General features: G+C 56.8%; 2 protein-coding genes across 9 annotated transcripts; one reads left to right on the forward strand and one right to left on the reverse strand.

The window, feature by feature from the left end:
- Positions 1–64: 64 nt before the first annotated feature.
- DNAJB2 (DnaJ heat shock protein family (Hsp40) member B2) lies at positions 65–5,788 on the reverse strand. Of its 7 annotated transcripts, XM_080621050.1 has the most exons (10): positions 5,340–5,605; positions 4,366–4,455; positions 3,253–3,362; positions 2,782–2,835; positions 2,514–2,633; positions 2,259–2,348; positions 2,024–2,129; positions 1,847–1,917; positions 1,381–1,596; positions 65–451 (listed from the first exon to the last, which is right to left on the reverse strand). In XM_080621050.1, exons 2-10 carry the CDS (start codon positions 4,428–4,430, stop codon positions 441–443), a joined length of 843 nt encoding a protein of 280 aa, XP_080477176.1. In that variant the 5' UTR covers positions 4,431–4,455; positions 5,340–5,605; the 3' UTR covers positions 65–440. The 7 variants fall into 7 exon arrangements, with proteins under 7 accessions (XP_080477176.1, XP_080477172.1, XP_080477173.1 ...); XM_080621046.1 differs by lacking the exon at positions 5,340–5,605 and adding an exon at positions 5,692–5,788 and having other exon boundaries at positions 65–1,596; XM_080621047.1 differs by having other exon boundaries at positions 65–1,596; positions 2,514–2,630; positions 5,340–5,614.
- A 9,936-nt stretch (positions 5,789–15,724) lies between these two features.
- Positions 15,725–19,525, forward strand: LOC308222736 (tubulin alpha-4A chain-like). Of its 2 annotated transcripts, XM_080621088.1 has the most exons (4): positions 15,725–15,770; positions 17,784–18,006; positions 18,139–18,287; positions 18,467–19,525. In XM_080621088.1, exons 1-4 carry the CDS (start codon positions 15,768–15,770, stop codon positions 19,436–19,438), a joined length of 1,347 nt encoding a protein of 448 aa, XP_080477214.1. In that variant the 5' UTR covers positions 15,725–15,767; the 3' UTR covers positions 19,439–19,525. The 2 variants fall into 2 exon arrangements, with proteins under 2 accessions (XP_080477214.1, XP_080477213.1); XM_080621087.1 differs by lacking the exon at positions 15,725–15,770 and having other exon boundaries at positions 17,716–18,006.
- Positions 19,526–19,850: the final 325 nt, after the last annotated feature.

Consider the following 19,850-nt stretch of genomic DNA (forward strand, 5'->3'; position numbering starts at 1 on the left):
TGGAAAAGACCCCAGAGTCCCCAGCCCAGAGACACCCCCAGGCAGCAGCTCCTGCAAACAGGTTTATTGACAGCTGTCAGCAGAAGGGAGCAGGGAGGGGGGGGCTACAGTGAGGAGGGAGGCAGAGCCCAGCCCCACTGGGTGAGCACAGCCATGCTGCCCCTTGCTGCCTGCCATCAGCACCCCCCCAGCAGCCTAATCTACAGCCCACCACCACCAACACCCTCCCCACCACCTCGTGGTGCCTGGGGCATCTCTCCCCACCCCCAGGTATTGCTCAGCCATAAGCACTGTGGTGCTCCCCCCCACTGTGTCCCACGGAGCCAGAGGGTGCTGGGGAAGGGGGTGGCAGGGGGTGGCCGTGCAGGGACAAAGCGGAGTCCTGGCTGGGAGAGCCTCCATGGGTGAGCAGGCGTGCGCGGTCCCTGGGCGCAGCAGCCTCAGAACACACCTGGGGAGAAAAGCGGAGGGGGGGACACAACAGCACCTGTGAAACCCTCCTTGGCCAGGGCTGGAGAGGGGCAGGGAGGGAGCAAGGAAGGTCCCAGGAGGAGGAGAAAGAGAGCCAAGGCAGGACTACAACTGGAAACGATGAGGGTGGGAATGCCTGTGAGCATCACTGAGGGTCACTGCTGCTGCAGGAAGCAGGGAGGCACAGTGCCCCCCAGGCCAAGGCAGAGGGGTGACAGTGCCCTGCAAGGTGTGCAAGGCATAGGGCAGGGGTGACCAGGCAGGGTCTGCAGTGGGAGAAACAGAGGAGGAGGGAGTACAGGCAGGAGTGACAGCATCCAGAGGAGAGAAAGACAGACACAAGCCACGAAGCAGAGCTCACACACAGAGATCCCTCCTTGCAAGAAGGGAGAGCTCAACCCTGTACTTCCAGCGTGGGCAGGGGCAGGCAGCAGCCAGGGAGGCAGTGCCTGGAGCCCTTGTGTGTCTGCAGGGCAGGCAGGGAGAGAGGAGCAGGCAGAGCCAGGGCACACCTGCTCACAGGCATCCTGTGCTTCCAGAAACCCACCAGCACCCCTCTTCCAGCCACCACCCCCAACTCTGGAAGCCCCCCCACCCGGGGTGCCATCAGCTGCCCACCCACCTGAGCGGCAGCAAGGAGACAGGGCAGGAGAGTCCCCAACCTTGCTGGGGGAGGCAGGAGCCGAGCCCCATGCAGCAACACCCCAGTTTTCTCTCCTTGCCCCACGGTAGGGGCACAGCCTCAGCCTCACGCTCAGAGCAGGGGGCAGTGCCACTGCTTTGCTCTGGGGGCAGCAGGTTCATGCCCCTCTGTGGCGGGGCTGCCGGCCCCTGCCACCTCCCGCTCCGGCCCCCCCCGGGTGCCGCGGGCTCTGCGGGAGGAGGATGGGGTGCCAGGGGCGTGCCCACCTGCTCGGTGGTGCCCCGCAGCCTCCATCTCTGAGAGGCTGTAGGCCATGGCCAGCTGCAAGTCCTCATCCTCGTCCTCGCTGTCTGTGTAGAGGCAGACGGGCGAGGAGCTCGCAGGCTGGTGGGGGGCAGGTGGCGAGGTGGGCTGCGCGCTGGGGAAGGCTTGCTGCTCGCGCCGGCTCAGCTCCAGCCCCAGAGCCATGTCATCAGGGACACCTACGGGAACAGGGGCAGGAGATGGGGGCCCCATCTGCTCCATCTGCTCAGAGCTGGCACAGGGCCCCATCAATTCTTGCCCACCCACCAGCCCTCTATAGCAGAGCCCCAAACAGGGATCAGCCTAAAACCAAGCCTGGATCCAGCACCCCCCAGCCATCTCAAACTAGAGGGGTCCCCAGAGAGAAAGGGCACTTGGGAAGTGACGCTGCCAGATCCCAGCAGGTTGGTCTCCAGTGCTGCTTCTCACCATCAATGTGGATCGACTTCAGCTCCCCATCCTCCTCCACTTCCACCCGCTCCTGCCCATTCTCGATAATCCTGCAGACAGACAGACAGACGGTCAAGGGCCAGGCTATCACAGCATAGCAGCAGCAAGCTGCAGGCTCCAAAGGCCACTGATGAGAAGGGCTGGAAGTGCCCTCACCGCTTGGTGGTGATGCGCTTGCCATTAACAAAGGTGGTGGAGGTGGAGACAGAGCGGAAGCCCAGCCCTCTGTTGCCACCGGAGCTGAAGGACGAGGCGAAGAAATCTGGAATAGGGAGTGACAAGGTCAGTGCCACAGTAGGGAGCACAAGGAAAGCAGGGGATGGACCCTGCTCAGGAGCATGCCATGTTCTGGGACTCCCCAGGCCAGCTATGGGCTGACAGCGTCTCCCACCTGAGGATCCTGGGAAGGTGGAAAAGAAGTGACCTCCTCCGTGGTGCCGTGGGCCAGGTCCTCGCAGCTCAGAGAAGGGCAGCATCTCATCTGGAAAGCAGGGACCCCCCCCCCCATCAATACTGCCCCCACGGCTTGGCGAGCCAGGAGCAGGGCCATGTGGAGCCCCCACTGGGGCCAGCCATGTGTTCTATGCCCAAGCCCAGTCAGAGGGTTATCCCAGAGCCAGCCCTGGCCCCCCTGCCCTGCACACACCGAAGAAGTCAGCAAAGGGGTCTCGCCCGCCAAAGAACTCCCGGAAGACATCGTGAGCGCTGCGGAAGGTGAAGGTGAATTCGGGAGCCCCAGCACTGGCCCCAGAGCCTCCTGGTCCTGCTGGAGGAGAAAGCTCAGAGTTAAGTGGAGTCCTGGGGGGAATCCCCAGAGGAGCGCGAAGCCCCAAGGGGTACAGACCCACACCACATCTTCAGATGGGGCCATATCCAGCACTGCACTGATCCCATGGCTCTGCTCACCCACTCACCTGCCCCCATGAGTCCGTCCTTGCCATAACGGTCATAGATATCGCGCTTCTGCTCTGGAAGGAGAAGAAAGGGGGCTGCGGGGAGCTGGCTGCCAGGCACAAGCAGGAGCACCAATGATGCCCCAGCCAAGGGAAGTACAGAACAGCAAAAGGAGGGGGGTTGGCATGAGCCCCCGCTGCACCCGCACTGCTCCCAAACCTAAGTTGAGACATTGGGTGAGGAGGCACGAGTCTCAGCCCCACTGGGGAGACCTCATCCTGGAGGCCAGCACGCCAGCATCTTCCAAAGACTGTTTCGGGGGATGTGCAGGGAGGTAACCAAGCCCCACAAGCCAGGCAGTAAGACTGGAGGGACCCACTGCATCTAGGGATGTCCACCGATGCCACCTGGGTAAGCCCAGTAGCAGGACACCCCAGAATGAGAAGCTCCAAGGGCAAGGGGACACACAGGACAGCACCATGGCCTCTTACTGTCCGACAGCACTTCGTACGCCTCAGCGATTTCCTTGAACCTCTGCTCAGCATACTCCTTGTTGTCCGGGTTTTTATCTGGGTGCCATTTCAGCGCGGCCTTCCTGTACCTGCACAGATGGGCAGCAATGGGCACACAGCAGCCCTTGGGCAGTGGGCCTCCTAGCAACCCTGCTCCGAGTCCACACCACTGACCCTGTGGGCACAGGCACCCGAGACTGCTTCATCCAGGACCCTACAGCCTTTGGCATCAAACAGGAGCTTTCTGGACTGGTCCTGCCTCCAGAACACACATTTGTGGCATGACACTGTGCCTCCTGCAGTGCAGCCTGTGCCTGTCTCAGCTCTGCATGGTGCTCACAGGTTGGCTCCAGAGCCTTCCTGGGCTCCACCATGGGCATGAATGGAACGTGGATTGCTGAGGGCTTCCAGAGATAAGCAGCCATTTCCTTCTGCCTGTAGCTAGCTGGGGTTAACCCAGCTGCCCAACTTCTCTCACCCACTCTTAGGAAGCCACCCCCAGCATGGACCTCTGACCCCCCAAGCAAGCTACTAGTCTGCACCTATTGTCCCCAGGTGATGCCTTACCCCATTGAGAGCAGCAGGACCTCAGCAGGGTGCCAGGCAGGAACTGCTGGAGGCTCTGGCCACCCCCAGGGCTCCCCCACAGTGCCTGGGGCACAGCATGCTCCTGCCAGCAGGGCCCATGTCCCTGCCAGGGCACATGCTGTTTCTTACCCTGTGAACTCCAGCTCCCCAACCCTGACATCAGCAGAGCCCCCACACCCCAGCCCTCTGTCATCCCCTCCAGCAGAGAAGGGACACCTCCAGACACCAGTGAGATCCACCTCCTACCTCCATCCCCAGCCCTGGCCTGAGAGCAGGGACAAAGGGACCAAACCCCACCAACAGATGCTTTTGTGTGGCAGAAAAGCCCAGTCCTGCTCTGGCCTCTGCACAAAGGAAACAAAGGCTGGATTGTCACCTCTGGAGCTGGGCCTTGTCCCCACCAGCCCCAAAGGAGCACCTGTCTTGCTGGCACTGAGAGGAAGGGAGACCTGTGGCTCAGGCTGCTGTGCCCGGTGGGCAGGGTCATGCCTGACACCCACTTACGCCTTCTTGATGTCGTCGGCGGTGGCACTGCGGCTCACCCCCAGCGCTTCGTAGTAGTCCACCATGACGTGTGGCTGTCCCGCAGGGTCACTGTAGGGGGAAAGGCAACGTCAGGGGGTCTGCAGGCACAGCCTGACAGCACCAGGCATGAGAGAGCAAGAGTGGGTTCCCCTGCCCTCCCCAGGTACTCCGGCCATCCCACAGGCCCGCCAGGAGTGGCTCAGTAGCCATCCTACACACGCTTCTCGAGCACCCTGCTTGCACCTTGGCCACGCACAGCTGCAGCCGGGACCCCTGGCTGCTGTCGCAGCGCTGTCCCACCTGGATCACCCCAACTCGCCCGAGCAAGGGTACACGGATCCTCGCTGTCAACCCTGATCCTCCCCGCTGCCCCAGCTCCCCTCCCGCCCCATGGGGTGGGCAGGAGCAGCCCGCTAAGGTGCTTAGCGACTGGAGCGGATTAAGGGCTCAGCGGCGACCCTCCCCGTCTCCGGGCACGCCGGGGCACTTCAACAGAACGACCCATCCCAGATCGGGGACGGAATTCCGCCGCTCCAGCCCACTCCCCATGACCCCGGGGTGCCGCGCCCTCACCCCTTACTCGCCCCCCGCCCGCACTGACCGGGCGCATCAGCTGACGGGGTGGGCGGTGCTGGCCCCTCCACTAGTACGGCACCAGCACGGCACCGGGAACGCGACGGGGCGGTGCCGCTGGGGCACGCCCCCCTGCCCCGCTGTAAACATGGCGCTCCCGGAGCTCCTGGCCCGGCGCTGCTGTTGGAAGTTTCCGCTCCCACCCCTCCTCTCCCCCTCCAACTCCTCCTCCGCCGCCAGCAGCTGGCAGCCCTGGGCTGCGGCCAGCGGCTCTGAGACACGGGGAGCGGCAGCACTGGAGGACACCGCACCGGGCCGGTCCCGCTCCCCGGCGCAACTCTTGCGCCCCTCTCCCGCTTCCCCCGCCGCTCGGTGCCCACCTGCGTGCCGCAGCCGAGGCCTCCCCGCCCGCCCCGGGCCGCCCGCGGCCGGCGTCGCGCGACCCCCCCCTTCCCGGGCCGCCGCAGGGGCTGGAGGCGGGTTCCGTTGCCCGACGGGCTGCGGCTGCAGCCAACCGCGCCGCCGCCGCCGTGTGACGTCACGCGCTCGCCTGTTATGAGGGTGAGGTCATGGGGAGGCGCCCTCCAGCCGCCGGTCCCTGTCCGGTGCCCAGCATCCTCACCTCCGTTCCCCGCCCGCCGCTGCGCAGCGATGCGCTCTGGCCCTCCCTGCTCCCAGGGCTGTGCCCAGCGCAGCACCGGCCAGGCGGGATGCGATGGGGTGGGCACTGACCTCGCTCGCTGTCCCCAGCAGTAGGGGTAGTGCTGCGAGCACACCGGGCACGGCCCTCCCCAAGGAGCAGCCCCCGGGCTGCTCTTGCCGCTGGCCTCCCGCCGAGTCAGCTGCGCGGCCGGTCCCGGCCAGCGGGAGGCGGCAGCAGGAGAGGACAGCGGGAGTGACTCAGCGCTTTGCCCTGGCAGTCCCGTCGGGGCGGGGACGGGACACATGGAGGGGTGCAGCCTGCCGAGCAGTCACCGCCAGCCCCGTGCTTTCCCCAGCCCCACGCAGGCAGAGTGAGCCCGCCCGAGCACCAGGGTGCCCAAGCGCCCCAAGCGCCCCCAGCACTGGGGATGGCCACGCAGCAGGAGCTTTGATGTGGACTTTTCATCTGCATGGCCTCCCGCAGAAAGGCTGTTCTTGTCGATCCTCGGGGTCGTGGGCAGGCTCACCGGCACCCGTGAACGTCTTCTGGCCATAGAAGTCATGTTGTTCCCTGTTGTTATCTGGATGGGAGAAGGAGGGATCCTCGTCTCTGCAGGGCCTTTTGGACCCCTCTCCACCCCTGCATTGCAGTTGGTTTATCTCCCTCAGCTCCTTGTAAATACCTAGCTGGGAAGCTTGGCAAACTTCCCTAGTGCTGCTGTTGCTGGCAGGCTGGGGAGACCTGGGTGTTGAGACAGGCCATTCCTAGCGCTCCTCGGGGACCAGTTTCAGGACAGCTGTACCCACAAAGAGCCCCCCACCAGCCACAAGCAGTGTGCCTGAGTGCACTGGGATGGGTGAAATGCCACAGGCATCTCCTATGCCAAGGAGCATCTCCTCTCCAAGGGATGGGTGATCTGTGCCTTGCTGTAAGACAGCACTTGACGAGTTCCTTGAAAAACTGCTTGGAGTAGTCCCTGTTGTTCGGGATTTTTTTTCTCCTGGATCCCTTTGCATGCTGCCCTTCTGTACCTGCCTGCCAGAAGCAGGGAGCTGGTTCCCTCGAGTGGCTGCCTCTGGCCAGGGTGCTCTGATGTGGTCCATCTGCTCAGCGATGAGTGCAGGGCTGGCCCGAGCCAGGCTGGCATGGGCACTAGATGGAGCCACAAGCTGCTTCGCAGGGACCACATCCTGATGGGTGGGAAGCTGAGGAGGTGCCACCAGGACCTAACCGTGTCTTGGCAATTTGCTTTCCTTTCCCTGGCTTTTGTAGCTGATGTGGGGACAAGGAGACCCTGAGGCTGACAGGTCTCAGCCCACTCTGTGCCCACTGGATGGAGAGGCCTCCATGCTGGGAAAGGACAGGAGCCCTTGTCCTGCTTACTACTCTGGAGCCAGGAGGACACATTGCTGCTGCCTTTATGGCACATATGACCCTCACCCATGAGACCAGGATACGCAGTGAGAAGGACTTAAACCCCTCTAATGTCCTAGGGGAGACTGCACAGAGTTAGGCAGTGGCCCATCACGGGGCTGGTAGGAGAGAGGATATGGTGCCAACCGCACCTCACCCTAGAGCTGCCACAATCACTCCCCTAACTCAAATCAGCAAAAAAACCAGCACTCTTCCCACTTTTCCCTGCCCTTTCCTCCTAGGTCTGTCTGAACCTACTTGCCAGCCTGACTCACAACAGCTTTGAACCCAGCATGGGCAACTTGAGTGTGTGTCAAGAAAACTCTACAAATTCTGGGCATTGCTGTGCTGTGAACCTGTTTTCAGCTCTCCGAGCTCGCAAAAATGCTCATAAAATACTCTCAAGGCTTTCTGAGAAAAAAGCTTTCAGGTGAGCGAAGCAGGACCCCAAGGGACCAATTTTGTTTTCATTCTGGTTGCAGGAAGCCAACTGGATTGCATCATGAACTCATGCTATCTTATTATGCAAACCACATGTTAAGAAAGATATTTTTTTCAGCACCATGCAACATTTCAGCTTTTGATTTCCTCAGGAGAACACAGACCCTTTCACAGCCTCCTCGAAGCTGGCAATTAAGTACTGCAGCCCCCGAAAAAGGGGTCAGAGGGAGCAGCAGGTCTGCTCACCCCTTCAAGGGCTGCTTGAGGATACCTGAGCCCAGGGAGCTGGTGACCTCTGAGGACATCAGTTGAGCAGGGCACCCAATTTCAAAGTCCACATTCATTCTTTTACTCCCAGTCTTGCTGTCTCATCCGAACAGCTCTGCCCTGCTCTAACTTCCCTGCACAGCCCATTTCTCCACACCCTCATGTTTGTCTCGATGGCCATGCTCTCAGCTGCCTGCCTGTCTCTTTCCTAATCCACACTGTCCTCATCCTAGCTGGCTTTTCTAGAATTTCACCTTCTAGGAGCTGGGGAGTTTCCAGGGAGGCAAAGTCATCCCTCTGGTTTTAGTCACTGTAGCAGGACAGAGAAGTGACAAACTGCCAAGTCAGGGTGACTTTCACTCAGGCAGGGCGATGGCTTTGGGCCTGATTTAGCGATGTGACAGACATGGGCTGTGCATCCCAGCACTGCCCCATGGGAGTACTCACCTGCGCTGTCAGTGGGGCTGCTGCCCCAGCCAAAACCCAGGCAAAACAGAGGTGCTTGCAGATTTTAAATCAGCAGTGGGAGGCTGGCGATGGTGAGAGAAGCCTGTGACTAAACAGGTGATTCACAATGAGCACACACACCAGCCCAGGCAGCAGTGAGGGCTTTCATTGGGCCAGGTGCATTTACATTAGGAGAAAACAAGCAAAAGCACAAAAGGATAGTGGTAAGAAGAGCCTTCTGCCATTTTCCATAACTGTCGTGCCTAAATACCTGCGCAACACTGTGGATGCAATGGAGAAGGCTCTAATTTAGATGTCATCTGTAACAAACCAGTGTGCAAAGCATCACCTGCTAAAATCGACATTTTCCCTTCATCTAATCCACACTGAGAGTATTAATGGACCCAACTGAGGGTCTTCTTGAGCTGCTGATAGTAATTTTTAACAGAGCTAGAAAAACTGGGGAAATTCCAAGGGTGTGAAGGACAGAAATCACTCCAGTCATTAAGAAAATGAACCGGTTGGCCCAGAAAACTCTAGATTACTGATAATACCAGAGAAAAAAGAACAAAACAGAATTAATTTTTATTCTGTCAGCAGAGAATTAAAGACTGAAAAATGCATTTAGTACTGATCATGCTTTTCTCAGGGAAGGCAGGTATTGCTATGCAAACTTGTCACCTTTCAGCACGATTATGTGGCTGATTCAGATCTACATGACTGGCGTGACACCTTTACTTGGAAGCTGTCAGGAGATAATGATAGCAGCATTAGCATGAATTGTGATGTTGCCACAGAGAGGGATGGAATAATTTGTTTTCCATGTTCAAGAAAGAAGGAGGCTCATAGCTGCTGCTGAAGGTCTTTCCAAATCTACTTTTTGTGTTGTCCCACTTTCACTTTATGCAGCAAAATTTGCTTTAATACAGTGAAATGCAAGGTAATTAATTAGGAAATTTGGAGGAAGGAGCAGTCTTGTCACTTACTACTCTGTACATCCACTTGCCACCCTCAAGGAATCTGGGATTCCTTTCAAGACCACTGATTAAATCAACTGAAACCTGCAGGTGGTGCCTGGCAGGGATCCCTGCAGAAGCCCAGCAGCCAGTTGCTGATGACCCACCATTGCCAGGCAGCACTTGGGTACCCCAGGCTGCCTCGCCAGGCACAGCATCAGCACTGCTGCTCACTCTGCAGAACACACTCTGCACCACAAGCTGGTAACATCTCTGCCTTTCCTTTGAGCAGACCTGTCATCTCAAGAATTGAAACCAGCCTTCTTTGGTGAGGTGCATTTTCCATGGTTAACTGACACCTGGTAAGGATGCCAAGGGTCCCCCAACACATGCAGGAGCCCTTGGTACCCAGCTTTTGCCAGGCTATGCATTCTCCTGGCTGGGAGATCATAGAATCATAGAATGGTTTGGGTTGGCAAGGACCTTAGGATCCTCAAGTTCCAACCTCCTGCCATGGGCAGGGACACGTCATACTGGACAAGGTTGCTCAAGGCTCTGTCCAACTTGGCCTTGAACACCGCCAGGGATGGGGCATTGACAGTTTCCTTGGGCACCCTGTTCCAATGCCTCACTACCCTTACAGTAAAGAACTTCTTTAACCTGAATCTCCCCTGTTCAAGTTTGAACCCATTGCCCCTTGTCCTATCAGAGCTGATGAAGAGTCCCTTGTAGACCCCCTTCAGATACTAGAAGGCCGCTATGAGTTCTCTATGGAGCTTCTTTTCTGCAGGCTGAACAGCCCTAATTTTCTCAGCCTGCAAAGCCCTCCTGGCTGTGTCCAATGCAGGGCTATTAAATGGCAGTGTGGCAGCCATGCCATCCCAAAGAACAGCATGGCAGTCCCGGTGGGCACAGGGCACCTAGGGATGTCTTATCCTAGTGAGGATGGCCACATTATACATGGGAGCTCAGCAAAACAGTGCTCCTGAGTCCTTACAACAGGGAAATCCTGCTAGATAGCCATTGTTTTACATACACAGCCTCTCATCATCTGACTTACCTTTGCTAGGAATCTCTCAGATATGTATTTGAGCCATCCTCAGGATGGCCATTGAACCCAAGCTTTCAGCCCAGTGACCTGAGGCCACCGACTCTCAGTGCCCGGGGCTCTGGGAGGAGTAGGGAGGACAGCCCGGTTTCACATACCACACTCTCACAAACAGCTTTGCGCAGGAGCACCTAGGGAGCCATTGCCCTGCTGGGTTATTAAATGCATCTTTCATTTTGTTAACCACTTCCCTCCGACATCCACCAGCACTTGGCCAGGCCCAGCACCTCCTTTCCGCTCTTAACTACTATACAATTCCCAAGATTCCAGACTAGTTTCTCCAGATCCAGCTATGCACCCTTGGGCTGGCAAACTGTTTGCATTGTATACAATACACTTCCATGTGCAAGAAACCTGCCTTGCTCACCTCTGTCCAGTATCAGAGGTTGAACTGCTCCTCAAAGACCAGGGCAGAGCCATTTACAAGATTCTGCTACACCAGGAATTGTTTGCATTCCCAGGGGATGTTGATAGTGGTTTATCTATCTTGAAGGAGCGGGTGCATCTGCAGAGATGCCCAGTGCGAATCTGCTGCATCCCCTCCAGTACCCGGAGGCTGGGGGCTCAGCCACGTTCCCGCAGATGGGCTGAGCACTCTGGGAATAGGGGAAGTGATCACTGCCTCTTGCCCCACTGCTGCCAGCAAACACAAACACGCTCTGCAGCATTGCAACAGAGCTGACCACAGCTTGGTTGCAGTTCCTGAGAACTTGTGAGACAGGAAGGCCTAAAGGGCTGGGGATGGAGACACCACCATGCCTATGGTCCTGCCTGGGGTGTGCAGAGTCCCTCCAGCGTGACCAGATAACCTGTGCCCCTCCAGGAGCTCCTGCCATCATCCTGCCATGCAGAATTCGCTGCACTTCTGCTTCCATCTAGTCCTACACTGCTTGTGCCACCACCAGCTCAGAGAGCTGCTGGAGAAGAGCAAAAGCAGCACTGGCCCCTCCACACATCCCACGACGGGCATCCCCTGCAAGCACAAGATGCCTCAGCAGGCTCAGCCCCTCCATCACCTGCCTGGAGGCAGCTTGTTCACACCAGGCATGCTCAGAGCCCTGACATGAATTCACTGCAATTAGGAAGCTGCTGTTTTATTTTGTTCTTGTGGGTGTGTTGCTGCCTTTCCCAGGACGTGAAGAAAGGCGAGTGACACCAGCAGCCGGGGAGGCTGCTCACACAGCGCTGCTGCGCCCGGAAAAGAGTTTGTCCCAGCTTGCCCACAGGGCCCTTCTAGCCTTGCAGGTTGGGGCCCGGCATGCGTGCGGGGTGCTGCATCCCTGGGAGTACCTCCCTACTCTTGCCACTGCCCGTGTGATTCAGGGCTTAGGACTGTAGGGAGATCTGGAATTAGCTTTATTGTTCCCGTAACACAGCACATGCTCCAGGCAATGCAGCAGGCATTGCACAATTGACTTCATTCTATCTGAACCAGGAATTACACTGCTGTTGCTCAGTTCCAGCAGAAAGAACGTGTCAGATCACTACTGTGCTCTGCATCCCAGCAGGTCTTCAGGAGTAAATGCCACATTTGGGTTATTGAAGATGTCCATTGATGAAGATCCCTTGACCTTGAGACAATCATGCTTCACTACTATTACTGCTAGCAAGCCTTAGACTTGCATCTTCTTTCCCTGAGCATCCAAAGATGCACCCTACCTGCATCTGCCTTAAACAGATTTTAATGCGTTTATGAGTCTCTGCTTGGTCTTCTAGATAGTTCCCATTCTTTCATTGCAGCCCATGGCCTCTAGCCTTCCAGTCACCCTTGTTTCTCATCTCTGGATGATCACTATCTACTCCAGACTACAAAGGATGAGGTGCTCAGAGGGCCCTTTCTGACCTTAACAAGGCACGCATATCTAAACGAATGTCAAAAGGAACATTTTCTGTCCGTCTCCAAGCTGTGGTAGAACATTTCAGGGTAGCAAAGTATGTCCCAAATGTTGTCATGTTAGAACTGCAGCAGTAGTCAGACATGTGATACTGGGCTGTCATCAGAAGCAAGCTGTGCTTTAGGAACCCTGCATACCAGCTCACTGGGATACTGCTGGAGCAGTTAGCACCAGGAGGGACTTGTCTGAATACACATCTGCAAGATGCAGTCAAGCCCCATGCTTTCAGCAAACTCCAATTAGTTTCACCAGCCGATGTTGTCTGCCCCATGTTAACACAGAGCTGCCTTTCTGCTTTGGGAAGGTTGTCATCACGACTCACCTTGCAACAGAGCATCACTGGATCTCTGGGCCCAGCTGCTGGGCTTGCTACCACAGTTCTTGGCCAGGCAGGAGGCAGCGTATGTCTGGGAGCTGTCGATCTGAAGGAACTCCCTCCTGCCTTGTTGCTCCTGGGCCCAGCGTGCTGCTGTATCATTCAGTGCAGCCACTGCTGGAGAGCAAGCTGCACAGGGCACTGATGGGCTGGAGGCATATCCCCGCTCCTCCACCTCCCCCCTGAACAACGTTGCTAAGAGGATTATAGGCAGAACAACTGTACAAGGATGGAGCGAGGGATAAGCTGGGCAGGCACAGATACAATTCTTTGGGAAGCTCCTGGCTGAGGTTAAAGACACAAACAGGAGCCCTCTTCCTGAAGCACCCCTCATCACCTGATGCTTGCCTTGTGCCCGGCCAAGCTGAGTTTAAAGTGGAGGGGACTGGGCTTCCTCCTCAATCTCACAGCACTGCTGTGGCCTGTTCTACCTTCCCAAGAGAACCATGTCCCCAGCTGCCCTGTGACACTGTTTCTTATGCCTGGAACAGCCTGGATGGAGCTGAGGTCTGAAAAGTGGAAACAATAGTTTGGCCTTTGCAGCATGAGGAAAGCAGGGAACTGGGGTGTGGGTGGGATGTTCCAGGCTGGACTCTAGAAGGGTCGTCTCCACGCCAGTATCAGCTCCACGTGCTTTTAGATGTGACAGACTTTAACAGTCTTCTGGAAGGCAGCTATTTGAGAGGCTTTGTTTGAGAAACAGCAGGTACCTGTCCAAGGGCTGGCTCATCTCCTGCAGCAAGCAGGGGTTTCCCCTGCAGGTTGCCCCTTCAATCTTCAATCTGTTTTTCCTAGTTTTCATCAAGAGACAGTTGAATTCTGACTCACGAGCCTAAAATTTGCCTTGGTTGGATTTTGTACCTCTCTGGATGCTGGTGCAGGGTCTAGCTTTGTTCTGAGCAACGACGAAAATGTTTCCTGAGTGATTCTTGCAACCTTCTGATTTCTGATGTTGTCTGGAAACATTTGCAGGGGCTTCACAGACATGTAGTTAACATCTTTGTGAGAGGGGTTGCCTCGAGATGGATCTTCTTCCAGTCAGGGTGAGTTCAGCATCCATGTGCGCTTGCAGGCTGCTGCTACCAGCATCTGGCAGGCTGCTGAGCAGTTAGGCACTGACAAGATGAAGCCGATTGGTGCTCCCTGGATTTAGCCAGCGGTTTTTAAGCATTTCAAAAAAGCTTAGACATCTGTTGGGTCTTTTTAGAGCAGAGGTACATGGAGATGCATAGCTCTGAATGACTCATGGCTCTCTTGTCAGTCATTGCTGCCTTGCTCATTCAACATAATAGCATCTGAGTGGTTATTTTCACTGTGAGCAGGCATTTGCAGCGATGACGAATCAGGGACATTCTACCCTCAGCTCTCTACCAGAATGGTATATAAACAGATCCAGATCTCTTGGAGAACTGTCACATCATTTCACACCCCGAGGTGCCACCAGGTTGTCATACAAAGCTTTTGAAGTTGGGTGAACCACGCAAGCCTTGCAAAGCCACCTGAAATGCTGCTCGCTGCGTAGCTCCAACCCTTGTGCTTCCAGCCATTGCTGCAAAGCATTTGTGCTATAAACGCCCCAGAATTAATTGGCACCATGGAAGTAAGAAGGGTGCTAGGAGACACCCAGTCAGAAGTGACACTTTGGCATCCAGCATGCATTTCAGTGAGCACCCTGGCAAAGCTTTTCACAGCAAAAGATGATCCCATCACTCCTTTTCACACCAATTAATTTCTGGGGCTAATATTTTGATGCCTTAGTGCTACAAATTACCCTCTCACTCTCACGGACTGTCTGCATCATCATGGTCTGTGTTATCTAGTGATCTCTGAGGTCACTCAAAGGACACTTATGTCACAGGGAGGATTTCAGGCATTTCCAGATTTATCTGGTGACTGCAGCATCCTGTCCAGGTGCAGCAACACCCACAATCTGGGGCATCTCTGTGAAAAAAAAAAAGCCTTTTCCAACCAGTTTGATTAAACCCAGTCTGATCATTTAGCTCAGCCATTTCTGCAGCTCTCAGAAATGCATTGCTTAGACACCAGCAGAGGCTTCACAGCAGTGCCGCTGCTTTCAGTCACTTTACACCTGTTCGTCAGTGAAGGTGACACTTTCCAGGTGACTCAGGAACAAAAAGAAGTCCATTGTGGGTGGATAATTTGGGTCCAGCTTTCAAGTTTCAGAGCAAGCTGAGAGATGACAGCACCTTTCCATGAAAACTCATTAAGTTGGAGGGCTCGCACAGAGGCAGGGCAAGTTCTGCACCATAGGGGATGCTGCAAGCACTGGGGAGGGGGAGGGGGAAGGAGGAGGAAAGGATGTACATGTCATTCAATGTAGCAAAGGCAGACATCAGTGAAATCATCACAGAAAGACTCCAATAAGCACCCTTCGAGGTGTTCCAAGCTTTCCTCATCCCCTCACTGGTCATTTCATAAAGCTTTGTGAAATCAGATCAAAACCAGGGAGGTAAAGCAGAGCCAGGCTGGAGAAGGAGGAGCCCATTGCAGGCAGAGCTTTCAGACACAGCCTTGAGGCACAAATGTCCTTGAGGGGCTTGTGGAAAAGGACAGGACAGTTTTCCAGCTTTTTCCTCACTGACCTCCATAGAGGCCAGGAAAGCTTGTGCTTGTCTCTGAAGGGTTTCCTCTGCCCATATTTTCTTCCAAAATGCTCCTGTGTGTTTCACGTGGTGGGGCTTGGGCAGACACCCAGCTCTGTGCTCACCCAGGGGTCACCTCAGCACCTACACCTGCCAGAAGGAAAGACCTGAGCCAGGTTCTTTGCTGAATTTCCCTCCTCAGCTCACACAGTTTCTCCCGGTTGATGCCTGGATGGTGCCTTGCAGCAGGACACCCAGCAAGAAAGTGCAATCTCTGCCCCTCAGCAGAAGCCTCTCTGCCAAGACCAGCACGCGTAGCAAGACCAACCCTTATGTCCCCATGCCCTTCACTCGGGGGGACCCTTGGATCTCCTGTGGCCAGGGAGTGCGGGGAAAACCGGGGAATGCTGCTCCTCGGTGACCCCCCAGTGCACCCACCGAGCCGGCGGCCGGGCAGCACAGCTCATCTATGCAAATGTATGCAAATATGCGCAATGTACGCAAAACTGTGCAACCGCACGGAACCGTCTCGGGCGGAGCGGCCCGCCCCGCAGCAGCGGTGCCGCCCCCGGTATAAGGCGGCAGTGGCGCGGCCGCCCCGGCCGGTGCGGAGCTGCGGCAGCCCGGGGACAGGCAGGTCGTGCGGCGGCATCGGCATCATGGTGAGTGCCGGCCCCGGGCTGCCCCATCCCTCCGGTCTCGCGGGTGCCCCCGGAGCAGGCTACGACCCCCATAGCGTTCGGGGGGGAACTCTGCGGGGAGACCAGAGGTGCGGGCAACCCGCTGTGCTTGCCCTGCCTCTGCCTCTCTTCAGCCTGTCCTGAGCTGCTCCCTCCCAGGCACTCAGCAGCTTCCCTCCTGTGAGCATCCCCTTGTACCCCTCTGACACGTCTGAGGCAAGGAGGCCATCAGCCAAACCCTGCCATCTGATCCTCTCATCTCTCTTCCCTCTCTGTCTTTTAATGGTGACGGTTCCTGCCCATCTCCCTTGGTAACATCTCTGCCTGGGGGGTGCACCCAGTCTGCCAGCCCCCACACTGCAGCCGCACAGAGGAGCCCTAGGAGCAAGCTGTGGCTTCACCCGCTGCCCTGCGGATGGGCATCGCTGTGGGTGAGCCTTTGGGCTGCCCTGCTGCCGTGGTGGTCCTGCTAGGAATCTGTCTCCTGAACTCTAGAGAGCATCCCAGCTCTGGGATGCCCAAGCACTTTGCCTGCTGTTCCGCAGGGCCGTGCTCCCTGCCCTTGCTGAGCCATGCTGTGAGGAAGGCAGAGGCTGCTGGCTGGTGACCAGCACTGCTGGGTCCCCGGTGGTGCTGGCGGTGCTGGGCTCTGTGCAGCCTACTGTTAGCCCTGAGTCCCACAAAGCCAGTCTTGGCTGCTGCATGTTGGTCGATGAAGTGCGGTGACCAACATAACCCTCTGCCCCCCCCACCTCTGAATCACTCCTTCCGTTGGGCGGGGAGGAGACCTTTCTTGTCTTTCCTGTGGTCACCCAGAGATGCTTGCGCACTTCTGCCGAGGATTTTGGAGCTTCCTCAGGACTTAGTGTTGGTCTCTGTGTTACAAAACCTTTACACACGTGCTGGGGGGGAGTAAGCAGAGTGTCATTTCTCCCCTCAGCTTTGGAGAAGGTGTGGAGATGAACTTCTGCCTCTCACCGTGGGCATCAAGGGCTTATTTTTCTGTCATCCCTCACCATCACTGCTGCCTCTGAAATGCAGCACCAAAAGCACTCTCAGTGCAGAGAGCCAGGACCTGCTGCAACTTGTGCAACTTCCAGGGACAGCAGTCACTGCCGTGCTCCGGAGCGCAAAATGGCTGATGCGGCACCCTGCCAGCTGACTCACAGCGGGGCACCCATGGCTCTGGAGATCCGGTTTGGTTTGGATGCTCCTCCGCCTTGATTGGTGCCCGATGACGCATCCAAGTCCTTGGCAACAGCAGGGCTGAGGCACTGGATATTTTGGTTCTTGTCGAAAGGGCTGCAGGTGCTAGGGTGCCTCACCAGGAGGAAGCAAGGCTGCAGAGCCCACCTCAGCCTGACTTCTGAGGGACCTGAGGCTGCCCTTGAAGCCCTGAGCAGGGGGAGCCCTCCCACCTCAGCTCTTCAGTTCAGATAGGAAGTGCAGTTAACGCTGCCTCCTCCTCCAGAGCTAATTTAGGGAAGCTGAGCCTCAGAGCATGGCAACCATTCACTGCTGCAAATCCCACTCCTTGCCAGGCACCCATCCTCAGTGCTGTCACCTCAGCTCCCAGAGCCCAAGTGATGCTCTGTCATGTCAGCCTACAGCCCTGATGTTAGATAGCAACAGGGGCTATGCCAGCTGCTGCAGGACTCCAGCCCCTAAGCGTTGTGGGTGTTCAGGCAATGCAGAAGATCCTCACTGGGTGCTTCCAAGGCTGTGGGTGGGAGCACTCCAGAGAATGTGCTAGCCTGGTGTCCTGGGCTCCAGCAGATAGGTCTCCATCTCCCTGGGTGCCTGAGGTGGGCAGTGCAGTGATGGAAGGCAAAACACCAGGTATGGGAGAGGGCAGCAAGCTGGGATGGACTCAAGGCACTGAGGTTGCAGGGCAATGTGGCTTGCACAAGCTGCCAGGAGCCTGGGCTGTGCACCACCTGCAGTGATTGCATGTGTGCTCCGAGCCGGGATCTGACCCTGCCTTCCCCTCTGCAGCGCGAGTGCATCTCCGTCCATGTCGGCCAGGCTGGTGTCCAGATGGGCAACACGTGCTGGGAGCTGTACTGCCTGGAGCACGGCATCCAGCCGGACGGGCAGATGCCCAGCGACAAAACCATTGGTGGAGGGGATGACTCCTTCACCACCTTCTTCTGTGAGACCGGAGCTGGGAAGCACGTCCCGCGGGCCATCTTCGTGGACCTGGAGCCCACTGTGATTGGTGAGTTCACCAAATCTGGACAGTGACTGTGGTCACTCTCTGGGAACAACCCACTGCAGGACACTCCCCAGGGTGGCTCCTACCACCTTTCACCTGTTAGAAAATCTCTGACATTGTACCAACCTCTTCTAGATGAAATTCGGGGAGGAGTCTACCGGCAGCTCTTCCACCCTGAACAGATGATCACCGGCAAGGAGGATGCTGCCAACAACTATGCCCGTGGGCACTACACCATTGGCAAAGAGATCATTGACCAAGTGCTGGACAGGATCCGGAAGCTGGTAGGTGACCACGGAGGAGGTATATGTCCCCAGGGCTGGACTACAGCATCCTGCTGGAGTGGGAGCATGGGGCAAGTCCTGCTGTGCCCTGGGAGGGGGCTGTGGCTACCAAAGCAGAAGTTTGTGACTTCTTAGGCAAAGTCAGTGCTTAGAGGGATCTTACTTGGCTCTCTCTGCAGGCTGACCAGTGCACAGGCCTCCAGGGATTCCTTGTCTTTCGTAGTTTTGGAGGTGGCACCGGCTCCGGATTCACCTCCCTGTTGATGGAACGACTCTCCGTTGACTATGGCAAGAAGTCCAAGCTGGAGTTCTCCATCTACCCGGCACCACAGGTCTCCACTGCCGTGGTGGAGCCCTACAACTCCATCCTCACCACACACAGCACATTGGAGCACTCGGACTGTGCTTTCATGGTGGATAATGAGGCCATCTATGACATCTGCCGCAGGAACCTGGACATCGAGCGCCCAACCTACACCAACTTGAACAGACTCATTAGCCAAGTTGTATCATCTATCACAGCATCACTGCGGTTTGATGGGGCCCTGAATGTTGATCTGACCGAGTTCCAGACCAACCTGGTGCCCTACCCTCGCATCCACTTCCCACTGGCCACCTATGCTCCTGTGGTTTCAGCTGAGAGAGCTTACCACGAGCAGCTCTCAGTGGCCGAGATCACCAACTCCTGCTTTGAGCCATCCAACCAGATGGTGAAGTGCGACCCTCGCCATGGCAAGTACATGGCCTGCTGCTTGCTGTACCGTGGCGATGTGGTGCCCAAGGACGTCAACGCCGCCATCGCCACCATCAAGACCAAGCGCAGCATCCAGTTTGTGGACTGGTGCCCCACAGGCTTCAAGGTGGGCATCAACTACCAGCCTCCCACTGTGGTGCCGGGGGGGGACCTGGCCAAGGTGCAGCGCGCCGTCTGCATGCTGAGCAACACCACGGCCATCGCCGAGGCCTGGGCTCGCCTGGACCACAAGTTTGACCTGATGTACGCCAAGCGAGCCTTCGTGCACTGGTACGTGGGGGAGGGCATGGAGGAAGGGGAGTTCTCCGAGGCACGGGAGGACATGGCCGCTCTGGAGAAGGATTATGAAGAGGTGGGCCTGGACTCCTATGAGGATGAAGAGGAGGGCGAGGAGTAAAGAAGCCCCCACCAATAAGGACCGTGCTCCTTCCCTGTGTTACCTGCAGAAACCCTTTGCAATAAACCGTTTCAGAGCCTCCATGTCTCCCACTAACCCCCCAGCTGTCTCGGTTTCTTGCCAGGTCAGGTGTGTGGTGAGTGCTTCAGCTCTGTTGCTGGTGCTGCTATGCTTCCTCCCAGCACTCTGCTCAGCTTCACCTTGCTCCCCAAATAGGTAAGAGCCTTGTACCAGTGGGATATGGCCAGGATACATGGCATGCTCTATAGAAGTGCCCAAACATGAACATCTGGATCTGGAGGACTGCTGATAATGTGATGACAGAATCACTTAGATTAGGCATGGGGTCTATTTGGAGTACCTCTGCCTGCTCTCAGCCTGGCTTTGCAGTGCTCTGCCATCCCCATGGGGC

This window comes from Psittacula echo (genome assembly GCF_963264785.1).
Source record: "Psittacula echo genome assembly, chromosome: 6".
Classification (NCBI taxonomy): domain Eukaryota; kingdom Metazoa; phylum Chordata; class Aves; order Psittaciformes; family Psittacidae; genus Psittacula; species Psittacula echo.